Below are 22,753 nucleotides of genomic sequence, written 5' to 3' on the forward strand. Positions count from 1 at the left end.
GGATATAATTTCAACCTTAGCAAACGGATTTAAGGTTCAAAATAGAATAAACTGTCTTAAAACGGGGTTAAAGTATGAGACAGGCTTATGTTTCGTGACGTGTAGCGAGCACACGTCGGTGACAAATCCTGAACTTTATTAGCCCAAGTGAACTAAAGAAGTTGGCATTTATGTTTTTGATGGGATATCATTAATCTGTCGATCTGTCAATCATTCTACACCTGCAGCCTGTGGGCCAGTACACACCCATAGATAACGCTCTGCGAATACAATATAACAATGTTTTTAGGATACTATTGGGCTACCCACGGTTCTTTAGCGCGTCTGGAATGTTTGCGGGGGAGCGTACGGGTGATTTTTACGCTATCATTCGCAACAGGACAGCGTCGATCATGCTAAATACTTATTCAGTGGCTTAGTACAAAAAACCGGCCAAGTGCGAGTCGGACTCGCGCACGGAGGGTTCCGCACCATCAACAAAAAATAGAGCAAAACAAGCAAAAAAACAAGCAATAAAACGGTCACCCATCCAATTACTGGCCCCGCCCGACGTTGCTTAACTTCGGTCAAAAATCACGTTTGTTGTATGGGAGCCCCACTAAGTACTAAAAACACACAAATAAGTACTAAAAACAGAATAAAATAAAGATTTATATTTTATTCTGTTTTTAGTACTTATTTGTTGTTGTACAGAAATACATCATCTGTGAAAATTTCAACTGTCTAGCTATCACGGTTCGTGAGATACATCATGGTGACAGACGAACGGACGGACGGACGGACGGACGGACGGACGGACGGACGGACAGCGGAGTCTTAGTAATAGGGTCCCGTTTTTACCCTTTGGGTACGGAACCCTAAAATGAACTTAACGCTCACCGAATAAAGTTTAATTTTAGATACCGCAACTTCCGCACACTGACTTCGCCGAGCCTCGTGCAGTTTGGCTGCGTGGCCCTAGACTCGAGCAGCGAGCTGTGCGCCGCGGGCGGCCAGGACGTGTTCGAGATATTCCTGTGGTCCGTCAAGTTTGGGAAGCTGTTGGATGTGAGTATTTACTTCACAACAGTGTTGGAAAAAACACTTATTTTTAGGCTTAAAGACTCGAGCCCTCAAGACTCGTAAGTCTTGAAGACTCAACTATGTTTGAGAATTTGATTTATTTATTTTGTGGATGTAAGAAATCGTCTTTGCCGCCTTTGAGGCTCTAAGCCTCGAGAGTCTTAAGGGTTGGCCTCGAAATGAGCGTTATTCACAACACTACTTCACAATCTAACGGCGTTATTCATAAACGGCTGCTAACTTAATTAGTTGGATATCGTCGTTTGCCCGTATCTGTCGTTATGCCATAGAGAGGGACAAACGACGATCATCAGCTGGTTAACTTAGCAGACGTTTATGAATGACGCCGTAAGAAAATAAATATCAAAATATCGATATAAATAAATATCAAAATATAATTTCTATACCAGTTTATGAACGGTAATATTGGACACCTCAATAAAAGAAAATGGCACAAATTATAAACTTAAAAGTAGAGGTAAGATAACAGAATCGGCGCGGCGGTCTTATTCCTAAAAAGCGACGTCTTCCAGGCAATTTCCGGACCAGACAAGCGGATTAATTGCAGGCTTTTATATTTTTATAAATGTTTAATTATTCCATTTATTACTTTTGTTATGTATATTATTTATTCTAACCTTATTAACACTTTAATTCTGTATTATATTATTATCCTCCTAAGGCCCAGCCATACAAACAAAACATCCAAAATTTGCCACTGAAATTTGCACCTAAGTTGTAGGAGAAAGGGCTGATTTTGCGTTGTTTGAAAATTTAACGAAACAAAGCAAAAGCGACTCTGTTACAATTGAACATGATTTAAATTACATCGAACTGAATAGGTACTATAGGTAGGCCTTGATAAATTAGTGTAATCATTTCAAACCATTCGCTTATTCACATTTATGTTATGGGTAGGATTTGTACTATAATATTATACTTTAAATTGATTTAAACTAACACGATTCTCACTCATACTTTTAACTAACACGGGACTTAATCGCGTAAGACTTACGTTTATTTATGGCCTAAAAGTATTATACTTTATAACAGGTATTGGGAGGCCACGAAGCTCCAGTATCCAGTTTAGCCTTCAATCCTGCTCTGTCGAGCTCTCGCCTCGCCTCGGCCAGTTGGGACAAGACCGTCCGTCTCTGGAACTGTATAGAGAACAGTTCTGAGAGCGAAACTATACAGATGATCTCCGACGCACTGCAAGTCGTGTTCAGGCCTGACGGGGAACAGGTATGGCAATCTCTACTCTATGACACACTTTATACGGTTCTAGATTCCTTAGCTCTGAAACTACTGAGCACGCGTTGGCCAGTTGGGACAAGACCGTCCGTCTCTGGAACTGTATAGAGAACAGTTCTGAGAGCGAAACTATACAGATGATCTCCGACGCACTGCAAGTCGTGTTCAGGCCTGACGGGGAACAGGTATGGCAATCTCTACTCTATGACACACTTTATACGGTTCTAGATTCCTTAGCTCTGAAACTACTGAGCACGCGTTGGCCAGTTGGGACAAGACCGTCCGTCTCTGGAACTGTATAGAGAACAGCTCTGAGAGCGAAACTATACAGATGATCTCCGACGCACTGCAAGTCGTGTTCAGGCCTGACGGGGAACAGGTATGGCAATCTCTACTCTATGACACACTTTATACGGTTCTAGATTCCTTAGCTCTGAAACTACTGAGCACGCGTTGGCCAGTTGGGACAAGACCGTCCGTCTCTGGAACTGTATAGAGAACAGCTCTGAGAGCGAAACTATACAGATGATCTCCGACGCACTGCAAGTCGTGTTCAGGCCTGACGGGGAACAGGTATGGCAATCTCTACTCTATGACATACTATATACGGTTCTTGATTCCTTAGCTTTGAAGCTACTGAGCACCCGTTGGCCAGTTGGGACAAGACCGTCCGTCTCTGGAACTGTATAGAGAACAGTTCTGAGAGCGAAACTATACAGATGATCTCCGACGCATTGCAAGTCGCGGTCAGGCCTGATGGGGAACAGGTATGGCAATCTCTACTCTATGACACACTTTATACGGTTCTAGATTCCTTAGCTCTGAAACTACTGAGCACGCGTTGGCCAGTTGGGACAAGACCGTCCGTCTCTGGAACTGTATAGAACAGCTCTGAGAGCGAAACTATACAGATGATTTCCGACGCACTGCAAGTCGCGTTCAGGCCTGAATATGTCATACTATATACGGTTCTAGATTGGTTAGCTATGAAACTATAGAGCTATCAAAGCTTGTCTCGTATCGGTTAGGTGGATGAAAATCGTTCTAAATGCGAAGTTATATATGAATTCGGACGCTTTTCGACCTGATGTTGTATTAAGGTAAGTGAAAGCATAATTTATGTCTTATGATACCGATTGATCGATTAATTCAACATTAAAGTACAACTTAATTTTTGCACCCGGTAACCATGGTTACGTTCTCCCGGGTCACCCTTCTAACCTGCTTTTATGGTGTTTGATTTATAAACCAAATTTCTGTAGTAGATACTAACACATAGTCCAACATTTCTCAGAAGAAATGGTTGGTATACCCGTCTGTGTTACTTTCATTTAACTCAATGTTCTTTTCAGATAGCAGTATCAACGCTTGACGGCGCCATCACATTCTTCGACGCGACAACCTGCGAGCAAAATGGCAGTATAGAGGGTCGGATCGATCTGGCATCGGGCCGGGGCGACCGTGACTTGGTCACACCACAACAGATGCTTAAAACCAAGTTAGTAGTACACATTAATTCCTATAAAGTGTCCATGGAGCCCTGGCGCTCGGATTCTCTTAAAAAACCTGTCGAAGAGACTTAGAGTCGCCACAGGAGACCGAAGAGCTGGCAGCTTCCTCGCTCAGCCTAACAACCCAGCGAGGAAATGCTGCCAGCATTCTTGGCGCTATCCTGCAGGGGCCATTTTTAGATTTATTTGAGTTTTATTTATATTAATTGACTTTTATTCTATTTGTAGTTCAGGTTTTATTTTTAGATTGAGTTATGTATCATGTTTTTTTTGTATGCATTGAAAATAGGTTTATAAACGAGAAAATATGTTAAAGAGTAATGCAGGCAAATTGCAGGGGTGCCCAAACTGCGACGCGGCGCCCTTGAGACAATCCTCACCATGTTACCTATCAATTTTGAATAGCCTAGCTAGGTTAGGGCGCCGAGATTATACTTTACAGTGCGCCGCGGACTGAAAAAGAATGGGAACCCCCTGGATTGATGCATTGTAATGATAAGTTCATAACGCTACATTTTACTCCCGACACTTAATTCCCTTCCCTCCCCTTCCCTCCCTTCCCTTCTCTCCCCTTCCCACCCTTCCTTTTCCTTCCCCATCCCTTCCCATTTACATTTACATTCGAATCCGACTGTTAAAATAAGCGCTGAATCGTCTCAGCAAAATCTCGCCATTAGATTGCTCACTCCATACATCAGTTTTGGTACCAAAAAGACTATTATTTTCATAGTCGACATCTAGCATCGAGTAGCGAAATTATCAGTACTGCTACTTGACAATAGATGTAGCAGTACTGATAATTCCGCTACTCGATGCAAGATGTAGACTATGAAAATAATAGTGTTTTTGGTACCAAAACTTATGTATGGAGTGAGCACTCTTGTCTTACTATATTTTTTCTCTATACCGATAACTTTCACCTTCACCCCTTGACTTCACTTGTTATTTATTCAGAACGCGCCCGCCTTCTATACTATTAGGTACTGTATAAGGGTGATTTGGGCCCTGGTACAACGTAAATGTTTATTTAACACGTGTAACCCGGATTTACATGTGATTAAGCAATCAACGCTTGATTCTAGGTTTGTTTCTAGTTACGTGATACGAGTGCTTGAGCTACATTTTTTTTTGCTAGACTATAGCACTATAATCTGTAAATTAAATAACTGTGAGTCACCGATAGAGCGCCAAGCGTCTTCTTTTCAGCTTGGGCCTAAATGCTTTCGTATCGTATGTCTGTCCTGCTGTCCGGCCACAGGTCGTATTTCTTAACCGATTCTTGTAAAATTTTGTGAGCAGATTCGATTTTTGCTATTGATTTTTAGAAATAGACATTTATTTATATGCCATTAAATGCCATTAATTTTATTAAGCCTTTGAAATAATACACTGTCTAATGATAACATCGCCATGGCAGGGGAACTATTCATCTGGTTAGTTAGTAAGTTAGTTAGGTTAGTTATTTATTTATTCACTTTGTTAAGAATTAGCTTTTTTTTTGGTTGGGGACTGATAATCAGCGGTCTCGCTGAGTCTCATCCATTTTGGACGAATATTTGTAAATTCTATCTGATTTTTTGCTGTACTTGCAATTCATAGTTTATTTTTGTGTTGGTAAATAAATAATTTTTTATTTTTATTTATTTATTGCTTGACGGGGCGTCCGTTCCGTGGCCCTCAGATAAGTGATGTGATGAGTGTGCTGCAATAATGGAGTTAGCAAATGTCAAAGGTTTGCATAGATGGCGCCATCATAGCTTGCCCTTTTTCTATGAGATTTGGCTGGCATCCAAGGCATTAAAAATTTGACACAATTCTATGGATTGACAGGATCTCATTTGTACCCCAGCACATGATTTATTCAAGATGAACAATATTCTTACACTGCCTTCTCAGTTCATTTATGATGTAGCAAAACATGTTAATGAAAATCTAGACACATTCTCGTGCAAAAAGACAACTCGCACAAGACAGGGATCGAAAAATCAACTCCGCACTGAACTTATTAGATTGACCAAGTCATCTAAAATCATGTCACATGTAGGACCTAAAGTATACAACAAGCTCCCAGCGGAGATAAAGAATGCGGGTAGTACACAAATATTTAAAAAAAAATTAAGAAAATGGCTATTGGACTACTCTTTTTACGATGTTAAGGATTTTTTTGACTTACCGAATAATTTGTAAATGTATTTTATTAATAATAATGTAATGTATCTAATTTAATTGAATAACTGACATTGTAATGGTACCTATCCTGATATCTTAATTAAGCTGATTATTTAATTAATTTGAGTATTATATAACAACGGAACCTAATACCTAAATAAATTGACATGTAATATTTAAAATATTATAAATAAATGACTATGACTATGACTATGACAGGGCAAGCTATGATGCCGCCATCTGCTAAATACCTCGACCGGCCAACTCCACTCCTCAAATTTCAGGGCGTTCACAACAATATGCTACTCTGCGGACGGGCAGTGCGTCCTCGGCGCCGGCAACGCGAAGTACGTGTGCCTCTACAGCGTGAAAGAGTCGATCCTCATCAGGAAATTCACCATCACACAGAACAGGTCCCTAGATGCGATCAATGTGAGTGCTTTTATCTTTAACACGCTTTTATTAGGTCGACCTGTATGTAACTATGTAATGGAATCTTGCAAGTTAAATTTGATCCACTTCCCGGTTTCCGATTGAGCTGAAATTTTGCATACACATGTAAGTCGGGTGACAATGCAATATTATGGTACCATCGAGCTGATCTGATGATGGAGACAGGAGGTGGCCATAGGAACTCTGTGATGAAACAACGCAACCTAATTGTGTTAGGGGTTTTTAGAATTGTCTCGATGAGTATTAGTTGTCTGTCGTAAGAAAAGTACAACAGCGATAAAAGCTTGTAAGTACCAAAAATGAAATTTTTGCCAAAAACTTATTTTATCACCTTGCTTACGTATCATCTTCCTCGCGTTGTTCCGGCATTTTACCACGGCTCATGGGAGCATGCGGTCCGCTTGGCAACTAATCCCAGGAAATGGCGTGGCCACTAGTTTTTACGAAAGCGACTGCCATCTGACCTTCCAACCCAGAGGGGAAGCTATATAGACCTTATTGTGATTAGTCCGGTTCCCTCACGATGTTTTCCTTCACCGAAAATCGACTGGTAAATAAATATCAAATGATATTTCGTACATAAGTTTCGAAAAACTCATTGGTACGAGCCGGGGTTTGAACCAGCGACCTTCGTATAAAGAACATTATAAATTATTCCAAGCAGGCGTACAGGGTATGTCGCTGTGCTTGTAAATTCCGACATGCGATCGCTTTTGGAAAAAGGGAATGAAACTCTTGACAACTACCTAATACCTACATAAGGTTTTCTTTGCTCAAAATTTGACAGAATAAGAATAATATTTATTTAAAAGAAAAAACCTTATTAACAATTAATAATTACCTGTGGCCCCACACTAGGCTAAGTAAAGACTAATCTAATAGGTAATGAATGTAATAGAGAAATTAAGCAATTTAAATAAATAAACAGTGAAATGAATAAACCATACATTTTATTTGAACAATTTTAGTTGAAGAGATAATTTGTTTGCTGGGGGGAAGGGGAGATAAACTATCTCTGCTGCTGCATGTATATACATGATTCTTACCACTAATACTATACTATAATACAGTGAAACCTGGTTAAGTGGGACCTGGATAAGTGAGAAACCTCTATAGCTGGGACTCATGGTGCGATCCCGACACTAGCACTGAATTACCTCTGTTAGTGAGATAAAACGAACCTCTATAACTGGGATTAGTTGTTGTGTAATATGATTCTTACTAATAGCCGCCGTTCAAGGCAGCCTATTGTGACGGACAGGCAACTACTCTGAGCATGGCCCATACTCTTGGCCAGTTTTTTTCTACTGACAAATTATTTTTGCCAGACAATTTTTTTTGTAATTCTAATTTTTAACAAGCAGAAACTTCTGCGAACGATGTGATGATTAATGGGCTTTTTCTAAAATAAATATCGAAAACACGATTCTTTCAAATCTGGACATTCTTGGGCTCATTCTACTCAGAATCGACAGCACTCTCCATCCTACCATTAAAAAAAGATGTCCCAAAATGTCCATTCCATTACGTCACGTTTTTAGTATGAGAAATTTTTTCACTTGTATGTAACGTGACGTAGTGGAATGTACAATTTTCATACAAAATTTTGGGACAATTTTTTTTATCATCAGGATTGAATATGCTAGTGATTCTGAGTTGAAAGAACCCAAAAACACCAGGATCTGGGAGAATCGGGTTTTCCATATTTATTTTAGAAAACGCCCTAATATGATTAGGTATCCAGAGGTCGTGAGTTCAAGTCTCACCCAAGACAGTAATTTTTCCACTTTAATTTTTTTTGTGTGATTACCAGGACTACATAAACCGCCGTCACCTTACGGAGTTCGGTAACATGGCGCTGGTGGAAGACAGAACGCACCTAGAGGGCGGAGATGTGGCCATCCGTCTGCCTGGCGTGAAAGAGGGTGATATGGCTGACAGAAATATCAAACCTGAGGTAGAATATTTTACTATCACGTAGTAGTAGGTATCAGTGGCGGCGCGTCAAACATACTCATAGGCATGCCGGGGCTAATTTGGCTTACATATTTCCTTAACCACTCTGCTCAAACGTCCAAAAACAGGCAAGCCGGTGGGAATCGGCTTTTATGGACGCGCCGCCACTGGTAGGTATTATAAATAAATAAGTAATATTATAAATATTATAGGACATTCTTACACAGATTGACTAAGTCCCACAGTAAGCTCAAGAAGGCTTGTGTTGTGGGTACCTACTCAAACAACGATATAATATACAAATAAATAAATACATAGAAAACACCCAAAACTCAGGAACAAATATGTGTCATCACACAAATAAATGCCCTTACCGGGATTCGAACCCAGGACCGCGGCTTCACAGGCATCAGGGTCACTACCCACTAGGCCAGACCAGTCATCGAAGTGTAAAAATTACAACTGACGTGTTATCAAAGTGTCATATTGTATTGTATTGTACATATTTTATTTTAGGTCCGCGTCCACTGCCTGCGTTTCTCGCCTACTGGCGAGAGCTTCGCTTGCGCGGCCACTGAGGGCTTATTCCTGTATAGTCAGAATGCCGGCATGGATGGGACTTTTAGGTTAGTAATCGAATATTTCTACTCATCCTTATGCTCTGGTTTCCTAGGGTATGGTACGCGGTTTACTTACTATGACACTGAACTTGTGGTGGTAGCTACAGATGGAGTGCATAACGGTTTTCCATCGTTTTTCTCGGAAACTTTCGTATTTGTTATGCTACTTCAGTCAAACTCAGTACTTTTTGTACCGAGACTGACTGAAATACGAGTAGCAAGACACGTTCGTACTTTTCCGTGAATAAACGATGGAAAATAATTATGCACTACACCTGTAGTGACTTTTGTTTGTCACCTGACCTGACATTCCTTGAATTGTAAGAAACCATTTAGATTCCTTATTATTTATTACAATTATTACCCTTAAAACTTTTGTATGATTATAAAAATAGGATCTTGAGTATAGTCGGTCGATTCGGAACTGGCCTCGAACGGCTTATCCTATGTCTATTGTTAAGTGAAACCGCACGTGCTTCTACTTGTCTAAAAATATAGTTGGGCCGTTTTTACCGGTTATTGAATTACCACTCTATGGAGATTGTAATAAGGTTCAAAATGAACAAATGGAAAAATATTTAACCATTTCTTGTGTGGCAGGGACCACCCAAGAACTACGGTTACTGAGTGTCGGCTTACCCTATTTTCGCAGGTAGCGGCACGTGCGGTTTTACTTAACACAATAGACAAAGGATTAGCCGTACGGGGCCAGATTCCAATCTACGGACTATACTCGTATGTCAATATTTATTTAAAATATATCGTTATCTATTTTTCCCCTAGGCCATATCGATTAGAAGCGGACTCGACGCCAGGCGCGGTGAAACAGAAATTATCTGAGCGCTCTTGGGGCCCCGCTTTAGTGAGCGCACTGCAGCTCAACGAGCACAGCCTCATCAGGGAGTGCGTGGAGGCAGTGCCCAGCACAGACAGTAAGTAACAGTCCCTAGCCTAGTCGATAGTGATCCTATCGTTATCTCTTTTTCCCCTAGGCCATATCGATTAGAAGCGGACTCAACGCCGGGCGCGGTGAAACAGAAATTATCTGAGCGCTCTTGGGGCCCCGCTTTAGTGAGCGCACTGCAGCTCAACGAGCACAGCCTCATCAGGGAGTGCGTGGAGGCAGTGCCCAGCACAGACAGTAAGTAACAGTCCCTAGCCTAGTCGATAGTGACCCTATCGTTATCTATTTTTCCCCTAGGCCATATCGATTAGAAGCGGACTCGACGCCGGGCGCGGTGAAACAGAAATTATCTGAGCGCTCTTGGGGCCCCGCTTTAGTGAGCGCGCTGCAGCTCAACGAACACAGCCTCATCAGGGAGTGCGTGGAGGCAGTGCCCAGCACAGACAGTAAGTAACAGTCCCTAGCCTAGTCGATAGTGATCCTATCGTTATCTCTTTTTCCCCTAGGCCATATCGATTAGAAGCGGACTCAACGTCGGGCGCGGTGAAACAGAAATTATCTGAGCGCTCTTGGGGCCCCGCTTTAGTGAGCGCACTGCAGCTCAACGAGCACAGCCTCATCAGGGAGTGCGTGGAGGCAGTGCCCAGCACAGACAGTAAGTAACAGTCCCTAGCCTAGTCGATAGTGATCCTATCGTTATCTCTTTTTCCCCTAGGCCATATCGATTAGAAGCGGACTCAACGCCGGGCGCGGTGAAACAGAAATTATCTGAGCGCTCTTGGGGCCCCGCTTTAGTGAGCGCGCTGCAGCTCAACGAACACAGCCTCATCAGGGAATGCGTGGAGGCTGTGCCCAGCACAGACAGTAAGTAACAGTCCCTAGCCTAGTCGATAGTGACCTTATCGTTATCTATTTTTCCCCTAGGCCATATCGATTAGAAGCGGACTCGACGCCAGGCGCGGTGAAACAGAAATTATCTGAGCGCTCTTGGGGCCCCGCTTTAGTGAGCGCGCTGCAGCTTAACGAGTACAGCCTCATCAGGGAGTGTGTGGAGGCTGTGCCCAGCACAGACAGTAAGTAACAGTCCCTAGCCTAGTCGATAGTGATCCTATCGTTATCTCTTTTTCCCCTAGGCCATATCGATTAGAAGCGGACTCGACGCCGGGCGCGGTGAAACAGAAATTATCTGAGCGCTCTTGGGGCCCCGCTTTAGTGAGCGCGTTGCAGCTCAACGAACACAGCCTTATCAGGGAGTGCGTGGAGGCTGTGCCCAGCACAGACAGTAAGTAACAGTCCCTAGCCTAGTCGATAGTGATCCTATCGTTATCTCTTTTTCCCCTAGGCCATATCGATTAGAAGCGGACTCGACGCCAGGCGCGGTGAAACAGAAATTATCTGAGCGCTCTTGGGGCCCCGCTTTAGTGAGCGCGCTGCAGCTCAACGAACACAGCCTTATCAGGGAGTGCGTGGAGGCTGTGCCCAGCACAGACAGTAAGTAACAGTCCCTAGCCTAGTCGACAGTGACCCTATCGTTATCTATTTTTCTCCTAGGTCATATCGATTAGAAGCGGACTCGACGCCAGGCGCGGTGAAACAGAAATTATCTGAGCGCTCTTGGGGCCCCGCTTTAGTGAGCGCGCTGCAGCTCAACGAACACAGCCTCATCAGGGAGTGTGTGGAGGCTGTGCCCAGCACAGACAGTAAGTAACAGTCCCTAGCCTAGTCGATAGTGACCCTATCGTTATCTATTTTTCCCCTAGGCCATATCGATTAGAAGCGGACTCGACGCCGGGCGCGGTGAAACAGAAATTATCTGAGCGCTCTTGGAGCCCCGCTTTAGTGAGCGCGCTGCAGCTCAACGAGCACAGCCTCATCAGGGAGTGCGTGGAGGCAGTGCTCAGCACAGACAGTAAGTAACAGTCCCTAGCCTAGTCGATAGTGATCCTATCGTTATCTCTTTTTCCCCTAGGCCATATCGATTAGAAGCGGACTCAACGCCGGGCGCGGTGAAACAGAAATTATCTGAGCGCTCTTGGGGCCTCGCTTTAGTGAGTGCGCTGCAGCTCAACGAACACAGCCTCATCAGGGAGTGCGTGGAGGCTGTGCCCAGCACAGACAGTAAGTAACAGTCCCTAGCCTAGTCGATAGTGACCCTGGTTACGAAGATTCAAAGATTCATTTATTTCGTCATCATGGTCTACATAAGGTGTCAGTTTAGGTAATATGTAAGTCCATGGTGTGCCTTTCGGCGTACGACACAAAAATATAATAATAATAATATAGCCATTTAATTCCATGCATATTTACATACAATTAAATTTAGTAGTTTTTTCCTTTACATGGCCCCGCTTTGGGTAAAGGCCTCCTCCATCTGTTTCCATTTTATTCTGTCTTGTGCTTTAAGCTTCCAGTCTCTACCAGCAATTCTTTGAATTTCGTCAATCCAGCGTTCTTTGGGTCTCCCTTTGCCTCTCTCTATCTCTCTCTCTCTCATAAAAATATAGCTATACATACTAAAATCAAAATACCTAAGAGTACTTATACATCGGAGCTGGAGGCCCCGCGCTCGAATCCTGGTACAGTCGCCATCAGATATATCGGAGCCGACGAATCTCAAAAAAATCTGAACACGTACTCTAGCGCCTTGACAATAGAGGCGTGTTCAGATATTTGTGAGCGCCTTGGCCGCTCCGATGTATATGATGGCGACGGTACAGCCGGAGGAAATTTGCCGTTTTAAAGTAACCAAAAAATGTGAACATTCTACAGATTCCATAATGTTTCCACGTTTACTAAAGAGACGCTTTCCATATAGATTTTGCGTACATTGACCCCCTGTTGCTATCTCTATTGCACGCGCATTATTATATTACTGTCCAGCTCACACAGTGACATTGACAACCGCAGAGATGCGATTTATTTGAAATACTTCTATTTAAAATGCAAATACAAAATGCAAAATACCTATTTTGTATTTTGCATTTAAATGCCTTTTAGTAAAAACCATTTTGTATTTTATTTGAAATACTTTGCATTTTTAATATTCATTTCAAAATGCAAAATACTTTGTGATTAAGTTTAGCCAACATTACCAGTCAAACAAAATGAAATGAACGAATGACGCTTGTATTGCCGAATTTGACCGATAGAGGCGCCTGCTAGCCATGCGCGCCCTTTTTAGGGTTCCGTAGCCAAATGGCAAAAAACGGAACCCTTATAGATTCGTCATGTCTGTCTGTCTGTCCGTCTGTCTGTCCGTCCGTATGTCACAGCCACTTTTCTCCGAAACTATAAGAACTATACTGTTGAAACTTGGTAAGTAGATGTATTCTGTGAACCGCATTAAGATTTTCACACAAAAATAGAAAAAAAACAATAAATTTTTGGGGTTCCCCATACTTCGAACTGAAACTCAAAAATTTTTTTTTCATCAAACCCATACGTGTACCTATATATGGATAGGTCTTCAAAAATGATATTGACGTTTCTAATATCATTTTTTTCTAAACTGAATAGTTTGCGCGAGAGACACTTCCAAAGTGGTAAAATGTGTGTCCCCCCCCCTCTAACTTCTAAAATAAGAGAATGATAAAACTAAAAAAAATATATGATGTACATTACCATGTAAACTTCCACCGAAAATTGGTTTGAACGAGATCTAGTAAGTAGTTTTTTTTTTATACGTCATAAATCGCCTAAATACGGAACCCTTCATGGGCGAGTCCGACTCGCACTTGGCCGCTTTTTAGGGTTCCGTAGCCAAATGGCAAAAAACGGAACCCTTATAGATTCGTCATGTCTGTCTGTCTGTCTGTCTGTCTGTCTGTCTGTCTGTCCGTCTGTCCGTCTGTCCGTCTGTCCGTCTGTCTGTCCGTCCGTATGTCACAGCCACTTTTCTCCGAAACTATAAGAACTATACTGTTGAAACTTGGTAAGTAGATGTATTCTGTGAACCGCATTAAGATTTTCACACAAAAATAGAAAAAAAAACAATAAATTTTTGGGGTTCCCCATACTTCGAACTGAAACTCAAAAATTTTTTTTTCATCAAACCCATACGTGTGGGGTATCTATGGATAGGTCTTCAAAAATGATATTGAGGTTTCTAATATCATTTTTTTCTAAACTGAATAGTTTGCGCGAGAGACACTTCCAAAGTGGTAAAATGTGTGTCCCCCCCCCTGTAACTTCTAAAATAAGAGAATGAAAAAAACTAAAAAAAATTTATGATGTACATTACCATGTAAACTTCCACCGAAAATTGGTTTGAACGAGATCTAGTAAGTAGTTTTTTTTTATACGTCTTAAATCGCCTAAATACGGAACCCTTCATGGGCGAGTCCGACTCGCACTTGGCCGCTTTTTCTTCTTTGGTCAGAGTGCGCGTCTTATAGCCGTTTAGAGTTTAGACTCGCGAACGACGACGAACATTATCTATTCTATGGCTATTCTCATGATAAATACCTAAAATAAATAAAAATATCTGAGATTTGGTCAAAAGGTATTTTATTTTGAAAAAGTATTTTGAAAATACCTATTTTGCATTTAGCATTTGAAATACAAAACGCAAAACTATTTGGTATTTTGCATTTGAAATAGTAAATCTGAAAAGTATTTTGCATTTTGTATTTAAATGCTTTTTTAAAACCATTTTGTACATCTCTGGACAACCGGCATAATTACAGCAATATAATTAAGATGTAGTGCATAATCTTTTACCATCGTATTTTCTCGGAAACGTTCATATTTTTGTCATGCTACTTCAGTCAACCTCAACACGTTTTGTACTGACTGAGACTGACTGAAATAGCATGACACGTTCGTACGTTTCCGTGAAAATACGATGGTAAAGAATTATGCACTAAAGTGTCATTCTATAGAACTTGCTAACTATGTAAACAAAAATCACTAGTAAATTGACATTCAGAGATAATTTTAATATGGCGGTTTCTTTACATAGTTTGCAAGTTCCATAGAATGACACTTTACAATTGTATGCGCGTGCAATAGAGATAACAACAGGCGCGAATGTACGAAAATCTATGTGGAAAGCGTCTCGTTAGTTAAAGCAGAGATGCTTTCCACAATTTTTTTAAATTTTGACTTATATTTTCTTAGTTAAAAATTAAACCGACTTCAAGAAGGATGAAATAAAATATTATCCTTTTTGAAGTCTATGCGTTACCAACTGATATGTTTGAAGTCGGTGCCAAGCCAAGTAGTAACTATACGAGTCAAAAATGGGATTTATAGCCATAAAGCTGATTATTTATGACTGGTATTGTTACTACTTGGCTTGGCACCGACTTCAAACATATCAGTTGGTAACGCATAGACTTCAAAAAGGATAATATTTCATCTCATCCTTTTTGAAGTCGGTTTAATTTTTTTTGTAAAAAGTTTTTAATATTTTCCATTTTTTGTTTCAATCGGTGATTGAAAAATCAATCATCGCCTATTTTCCTACCCTTAAGGTTGGATTTTTTTTCCAAATTTATATATTATAAAAATAATTATCAAAATCGAACTACTCTGTAAAAAGTTATGCGTAAAAAAAAATATACGTGTCGACTTGAGAACCTCCTCCGTTTTTTTCGTCGGTTAAAAATACAAGTTAAAATCAAAACGTAAATTTCTGTCACAGTCGAGCTGACAGTGACGTCACTGGACGAGGACTACGCCCACCGCCTCACCGCCTCCGTCGCCCGCCTCCTCGAGGAGAGCCCTCACCTGGAACACCTGCTGGTGTGGACCAGGTGCATTCTCACCGGGAAGAACAAGTTCCCGCAGAGCGCGCTGCTGGCGCTCGAGAAGGCGCTGACGGTCAAGTACTCGCAGCTCAGCAAAATGTAAGTACATAGCTAAGATATTATATGTAACTCCTTGTACTTAAGATAAGTACATATTCTTAAACGGCCGCTAACTTAATGAGTTACGGTTGATGATCGTCGTTTGTCCCTATCTGTCGTTATGCTCAGTCGAGCTGACAGTGACGTCACTGGACGAGGACTACGCCCACCGCCTCACCGCCTCCGTCGCCCGCCTCCTCGAGGAGAGCCCTCACCTGGAACACCTGCTGGTGTGGACCAGCTGCATTCTCACCGGGAAGAACAAGTTCCCGCAGAGCGCGCTGTTGGCGCTCGAGAAGGCGCTGACGGTCAAGTACTCGCAGCTGAGCAAAATGTAAGTACATAGCAAAGATATATGTAACTCCTTATACTTAAGATAAGTACATATTCTTAAACGGCCGCTAACTTAATGAGTTACGGTTGATGATCGTCGTTTGTCCCTATCTGTCGTTATGCTCAGTCGAGCTGACAGTGACGTCACTGGACGAGGACTACGCCCACCGCCTCACCGCCTCCGTCGCCCGCCTCCTCGAGGAGAGCCCTCACCTGGAACACCTGCTGGTGTGGACCAGGTGCATTCTCACCGGGAAGAATAAGTTCCCGCAGAGCGCGCTGCTGGCGCTTGAGAAAGCGCTGACGGTCAAGTACTCGCAGCTGAGCAAAATGTAAGTACATAGCAAAGATATATGTAACTCCTTATACTTAAGATAAGTACATATTCTTAAACGGCTGCTAACTTAATGAGTTACGGTTGATGATCGTCGTTTGTCCCTATCTGTCGTTATGCTGAGTCGAGCTGACAGTGACGTCACTGGACGAGGACTACGCCCACCGCCTCACTGCCTCCGTCGCTCGCCTCATCGAGGAGAGCCCTCACCTGGAACACCTGCTGGTGTGGACCAGGTGCATTCTCACCGGGAAGAACAAGTTCCCGCAGAGCGCGCTGCTGGCGCTTGAGAAAGCGCTGACGGTCAAGTACTCGCAGCTGAGCAAAATGTAAGTACATTGTGAATTATTTAAATGTCTGCCCTCAGTCGAGCTGACAGTGACGTCACTGGACGAGGACTACGCCCACCGCCTCACCGCCTCCGTCGCCCGCCTCCTCGAGGAGAGCCCTCACCTGGAACACCTGCTGGTGTGGACCAGCTGCATTCTCACCGGGAAGAACAAGTTCCCGCAGAGCGCGCTGCTGGCGCTCGAGAAAGCGCTGACGGTCAAGTACTCGCAGCTGAGCAAAATGTATGTACATAGTGAATTATTTAATAATTTATTTCGTACTCCGCTGTCCGTGTCCGCTGGCTCAGCCGCGGAGTATGCGGCTAAAATGAAGCATGCTAAGTACTCTGCCCTGGAGCCAATTTACGACTTTGTGCCAGTTGCAGTCAAGACTGCGGGATCTTGGGCTTTGGAGGCTAAGGAATTCGTAGGGGATTTGGGCCGGCGTCTGAGGGACAGGGGGCGTGACCCTCGGTCCGGATCGTACCTGGTTCAACAAATCTCATTGGCCATTCAACGTGGAAACGCTGCCAGTGTGATGGGAAATTTTGAGCCAGGTACGATTCGTGACAATTGTTTTGTTTTACTTTGTATTATAATTTGAAAATGACAAAGCCTGTTGCGGATATCATCATTGGTTTGTTTTGGACGAAGCATGTTGCTGATTTACATTTGTGGTCGCCTGACGAAGATTTCGTACTCTGTGTCAAAAAGTTAAATATTGTAGTAGAGATGTAAATTCAAACACTCAACTAGACGGCGCTGCACAAACCATATTATTATGTTTTGTGATAATGATAATCGTATGCAGGGTAACGCTCTAACCGATGCTGGGTAGCGAGAGGAAATGTCATGTCGCAGAAGGAGGAGCGGCTGCTGACGCGCTTCCTCTCCGACGCAGGCGGCAGGGTCGAGGGCGCAGAGCGTATGCTCGCCTCGAACCCTAGTGGGGCCGGCGGGTACCGAACCCGCATTGCACGGCCCCACAAACGTCGTAGGGGCACAGATTATATAATAGTTCTTACGAACAGATACTTATCTCTCAAAGAAAACGCAAATACCTACCGTTTTGATACCTACACAAAAATACAATGGAATGACCTTCAACGCGCCGCTCCCCACACCGCGCGCACCGGCACAAAGCTAGGGTTGCCGAATGCCGACGCGACGATTAGAAATGATTTTACAAAAAAGTACCTACCTACTTACCTAAACTATAGATTTCGTAAGTTCATACCACCTACATAGCTTGCAATTATCGTAAAAAAAATATTTATACCTATTGAGAATGTCCACTTACTTTTCCTAGCTATCGGAAGAGCAAAAACGGATTTTATTATTAGTTTTGTTGTTTTTGCATCCATTCACACTACTGTGTTATTTTGTTCGTGACGAAGACATTTCTTTCGCATACATTTTGATATATTCGAGCAGGCCGCCGCCGCTTCGCGACGTGCGTGCGTGAGCGCGTGTGGCAACCAACTGGCAGTGGCTTGCTTTTCTACCGTGAACGGGAAGAGTTTCGTAGGTATAAATCCGAGCTCGCGCGGAGAGTTCCATAGGCCTGGTAGGGGTGGGGATCAAGCGTTTCTGATCCCCCCCTGCATAGTGAGGGTGCCCTGGCGATAAGCCGGGGCTGCCGGAATGCGCCGAGGCGGAATGACATCCCAGTGCGCCCTCACGAACGGCAAAGAGGGTGAAACGCCGGAGTAGTGGGTTTAGTGGGTCTGCCCTCGGAAATATATCAAGTACAAACCGACCTTGTCAGTAGAAAAAGGCGGCAAATTTGAATTTCGCGCCTTTTTTACTGACAAGATTTGCTTGACCATCTATAGTCTAGTTTCCATGTGATTATTTCCATTTCATTTGCCCTTTATTGTACAAACTTGTAAAAATCCAAAATAAAAACATCAATTTTGCGGGAACCCCCTCTGAATAATTATCTACGTCAATAAAGATGGTTTGAAGAAGAGCCAAGTTAGATAATACTAATTCATGTCGGGCAAAACACGACACACCGACTCTTTTTATTAAAAATCACCATCGAAAAATAAGTCACCGCAAATACAATGTGCGGAAAGTTTTTAAAAAGTTTGTAAAGGTTTCGGTCAGGAGAAAAAAGTATTTTACCGGAAACAAAGGAAACTTTCATTTTGGAAATTTCGATTACCATACAATTAATATGAGAGGTGTCCGAAAGTCCGAAAATATTTCATGTAGAAGTTTCTCAAATTTGGATACTTCCAAACGGCATATTATCAGCATATCGTCGGTAACTTCCAAAACATGATAACTGGCAAAATAGTCAAAAATGAGTTATATATACAGTTTTGTTCAAATTTTATTGTTTTATATATATATTTATGTGGTTATCTTTATCGAAATCGTTACTTCCCTACCGAACTGTAAGCAACTCAAGAATTTCCGATCCCCGCTCACGCGTGTAATCGAAGGTGTTAAAGTTTATGGCTCGTAAAATATAGGTCGGCACTAGATTTATGTTCCAAACCGTCCAACGTGTCTATCCTAGATTATCCCATTACGTGGGTAAGGTGTTGATGGCATCGGTTCCATGATTCTAGCCGTCAAACTATTCTATTGCTGGTATTCCCTTTGTTTTCGAGGCAACTTTTAAAATACGTGATAAATAGGTTGTGGATCTGAAAAATAGGAATGTTGACATTTTTGACACGTATGAATCTGTTATAATAAGTGGATATTACTTGTAAATAGGGTATTTGACTACTAGTCAAATCAGTTTCTTTTTTCGAACTGTCAAAACGATTTTGCTACTATGGAATTTATATGAAACACTAGCATGTGACGTCACGATCAAATTACCTACCGTTTATAGTTTTATACGGGTTTAAAAATAGAAACTGTCTCTAAAAATAACTGCTCTCTACGTTTCTCTATTCATCTTCTGTTGCTTTATTTCATGCATGGTGTCAAATAATTTATTTTTCACCTCAGCAGCTCGAACAAGGGTACTTTGCTACTTAAAAACAGTGAGCAAAATCGCATTTTGCTCACTGAGTGAGACAAAATGAGCAAAATGCGATTTTGCTCACTCAGTGAGCAAAATGCGATTTTGCTCACTGTTTTTTAGTAGCAATGTACCCTTGTTCGAGCTGCTGAGGTGAAAATTTAATTGTTGGTATATCTTAAGAAAACATGAGTGAATAGAGGTAAGTGATGAAGAAGGAATACATTTTTCGGGTTCTCTAATATGTTCTCACTGCTGAGGTGAAAAATGTTGTGTACTACACGAGATCAAAGTTATTTACATCTCGTGCGCTTTTGAGTCCCTTACTACGCTCAAGATTCTAAATTAGATTCACTCGCTACGCTCGTGAATCTATTATAGAATCTTTCGCTTGCACGGGACTCAAAATAAGCACTCGAAGAAATATCAAACTTTGATCTCTTGTTGTACAAATAACTATTAAATACAGTCAAATACCCTATTGCGTATTTCTTGAGAGTACTTTCAATTAACAATGTAGGGTTTTTTTTAATTTATTTACACATCACAAAAACATAATACAAAGAACTTAGAACTAAGATGCGCCACAGAAACTTATGAAAGTTTATGCGTGGTGCAAATGCATCACTACGCTCAAACTGCATGTTGAGTGTTTGTATGGTACTTATATATATACTAGACACAAAAGGAACAAATAAGGTAGGTAAACAGTTATCACTGTTATCAGGTAACACCTGTCATCACACATTCCCATCCGTTATGTAATATTTCCTGAACGCGTTTTTACATTTATTTTTATTTTCGAGGCTATTTTTATATATTTCTTCAGGTATATTGAAAATGATCATTACATTATACCAATTATCAGCCACAGAGATGACAGACACAGTATCTCATATCGTTCACTATCAAGATGTAGGTACTGCTATCGTTTGATTGATCGGACACGCTATCAGTATGTGTTCAAGGCTGAGGCAGTAACCAATGACTTAACTGGCCGATTTGCGTGACTTGTGGTTATATAAGTATATGATAAATACAAAGAACTACACTACAGTTCGTGTAGGTAGGTGTCGATTATACATACATGTGTACGTAGGTAAATTTTGGACGTAAAAATCAGCAGGTACATAATGGATAAAAAGGATAGTTCTATCATATTCATTCGTGGTTTGATTACCTACTATTAATTAACAGTTTACACAATCTACGTTTTCAGTTTACGAAATGTATGTGACCATGGATTGACAAAATCGAAAAGCGAAGGAAAACATCGCGTCGTGACGAATCCGGATTTGGAATTCCGTTTGGGGACTTGGGGGTGTCGTTGGATAGGTGTTTCAAAACGAATAAGGATCTTCATAAAATCATTTTTTGATAAACATAATATTTTCGGATACTTATAATCACTATGAAAGATGCGATCCATGGGTCCAAAAAATAAAAAATAAATCGTGAATATTAGTAAAGACTTTCAAGGAAAACTATAGCGAACCTTATCGATTAAGCCGCTTTTGAGATACGGATACGGGATGGTCCTGGGCATGGCCCGGGACTTTGGGCATGGCCCGACATACTTTTGGCCGATTTTTTTTTCGTTATATTTCGATAAAATTTGGCTGGTTCGTTCTGGACGGAATAAATACAGAGTCACAACTTGTCCTGAAAAAAATGTATGTAGGTAGATATTTATTATTTATTTTGTATTATTATTGATTATTTTGTACAGTACAGAATAGGAAACTATCAATTTACCAAATTTTATCGAATTTGACGATAAAGAAAACACGACAACAAAATAAAAATCGGCCCTTAAGGGGCCCACAGATTACCAGTTCGCCGGACGATCAGCCTGTCAGTTAAACGCAAAAGGTGACAGGCTGACAGCTCCGAACAACTGACAGGCTGATATAGTAGTAGTAGGGTGTCAAGTTTCGGCGGTTCCGCGGCCGGCTCCCTGACACCGCGGGGTTGCGTATTGCATCGCAATCATAATGTGATTTTTAGTGTTTAATTATATTTTTAATATTTATGCTAGTTTTAAGGTATCTATGTATGGGCCACTAGTTGCCTTTCATTTAATTTCATAGTCCAAACTGGTAATCAGTGTGCCTCTTTAAATAATTGACCGTTCAACTTAACCTCTTTTGTTCCAGATGTGATTTCAACAAATACACAATACGCTGCATAAAAACCGTGGGCGAGATGACGGCTAAACAGGAGGCTCAAATGGAAATAGATAACGAAGATAACTCCAGTGGCCGCGGGTCGCTCTCTGATTCTGATTAAATCATAAATTTTTATAAGATCAATAATGTTTTATTTATATAATTGCTGTGAAAAGCAAGTCAATCGTCAAAACCCGCAATATTGACTGTCATTTTACGAAGCTGTCGTTTTACGTTGTTAGTTGCTACCTTGTCATGAGACACATGAGACACATGATACCTGCCAGACCTACCTGATGACCTACATGAGTAGGTATAAGATTTCCATGGGACAGACGGGGAAAACCAAACACTATGTAAGATAGATTTGTAGATAAAACGGGTTAATCGTTCAAAATATCGTATCGACTTTCCCGGTATTCTTGTTTTATTCGACCATGATGGTAGCAAAGGTAATTGAGAAAATAAAACCAACTTCGACCACAAACTCAGTGCAATTTATTATTACCATTACCAGTAGCGGACAGCACGAAACTGCCAGAATTTGTATTTTGCCCGCACATCGGGAGAGCCCCGCTTTTTGCCAGTTTGAACAGACTCCCTAGAAATACTAATATGGCTATGGACAGCAGGATCCAGCGCGCCATCTCCACGTATCCCAGCAAGGTGTGGGACTGCTTCAGTTCCTGCTGGATTTCTGGCGGCAATTCTGCGCCCTGAAAAGAAACAAAGTAAGCGAAGTATAAGAAAAGATGACAGGGTAATAGCTAATTTATAATTTAATCTAAACAGCCCCGTAGATAACATGTCAATCGTTAACGCTCC

The 22,753-nt window shown here is 41.7% G+C and overlaps 2 protein-coding genes across 2 annotated transcripts in view; one reads left to right on the plus strand and one right to left on the minus strand.

Moving 5' to 3' along the window:
- The window catches only part of LOC134662834 (periodic tryptophan protein 2 homolog), a 35,468-nt gene extending 13,400 nt beyond the window's left edge, over positions 1-22,068 (plus strand). Inside the window, exons 11-19 of the mRNA XM_063519156.1 lie at positions 900-1,047; positions 2,116-2,307; positions 3,669-3,814; positions 6,281-6,428; positions 8,263-8,406; positions 8,922-9,031; positions 11,899-12,047; positions 15,574-15,778; positions 21,917-22,068. Coding sequence (XP_063375226.1) covers positions 900-1,047; positions 2,116-2,307; positions 3,669-3,814; positions 6,281-6,428; positions 8,263-8,406; positions 8,922-9,031; positions 11,899-12,047; positions 15,574-15,778; positions 21,917-22,049 — 1,375 coding nt within the window. The 3' untranslated portion in view covers positions 22,050-22,068. The remainder of the gene's footprint in view (positions 1-899; positions 1,048-2,115; positions 2,308-3,668; positions 3,815-6,280; positions 6,429-8,262; positions 8,407-8,921; positions 9,032-11,898; positions 12,048-15,573; positions 15,779-21,916) is intronic.
- A 335-nt stretch (positions 22,069-22,403) lies between these two features.
- LOC134662772 (sensory neuron membrane protein 2-like) overlaps positions 22,404-22,753 on the minus strand; it is a 30,490-nt gene continuing 30,140 nt past the window's right edge. Inside the window, exon 10 of the mRNA XM_063519065.1 lies at positions 22,404-22,644. Coding sequence (XP_063375135.1) covers positions 22,417-22,644 — 228 coding nt within the window. The 3' untranslated portion in view covers positions 22,404-22,416. The remainder of the gene's footprint in view (positions 22,645-22,753) is intronic.

The sequence above is a fragment of the Cydia amplana genome, chromosome 3 (assembly GCF_948474715.1).
Source record: "Cydia amplana chromosome 3, ilCydAmpl1.1, whole genome shotgun sequence".
Taxonomy (NCBI): domain Eukaryota; kingdom Metazoa; phylum Arthropoda; class Insecta; order Lepidoptera; family Tortricidae; genus Cydia; species Cydia amplana.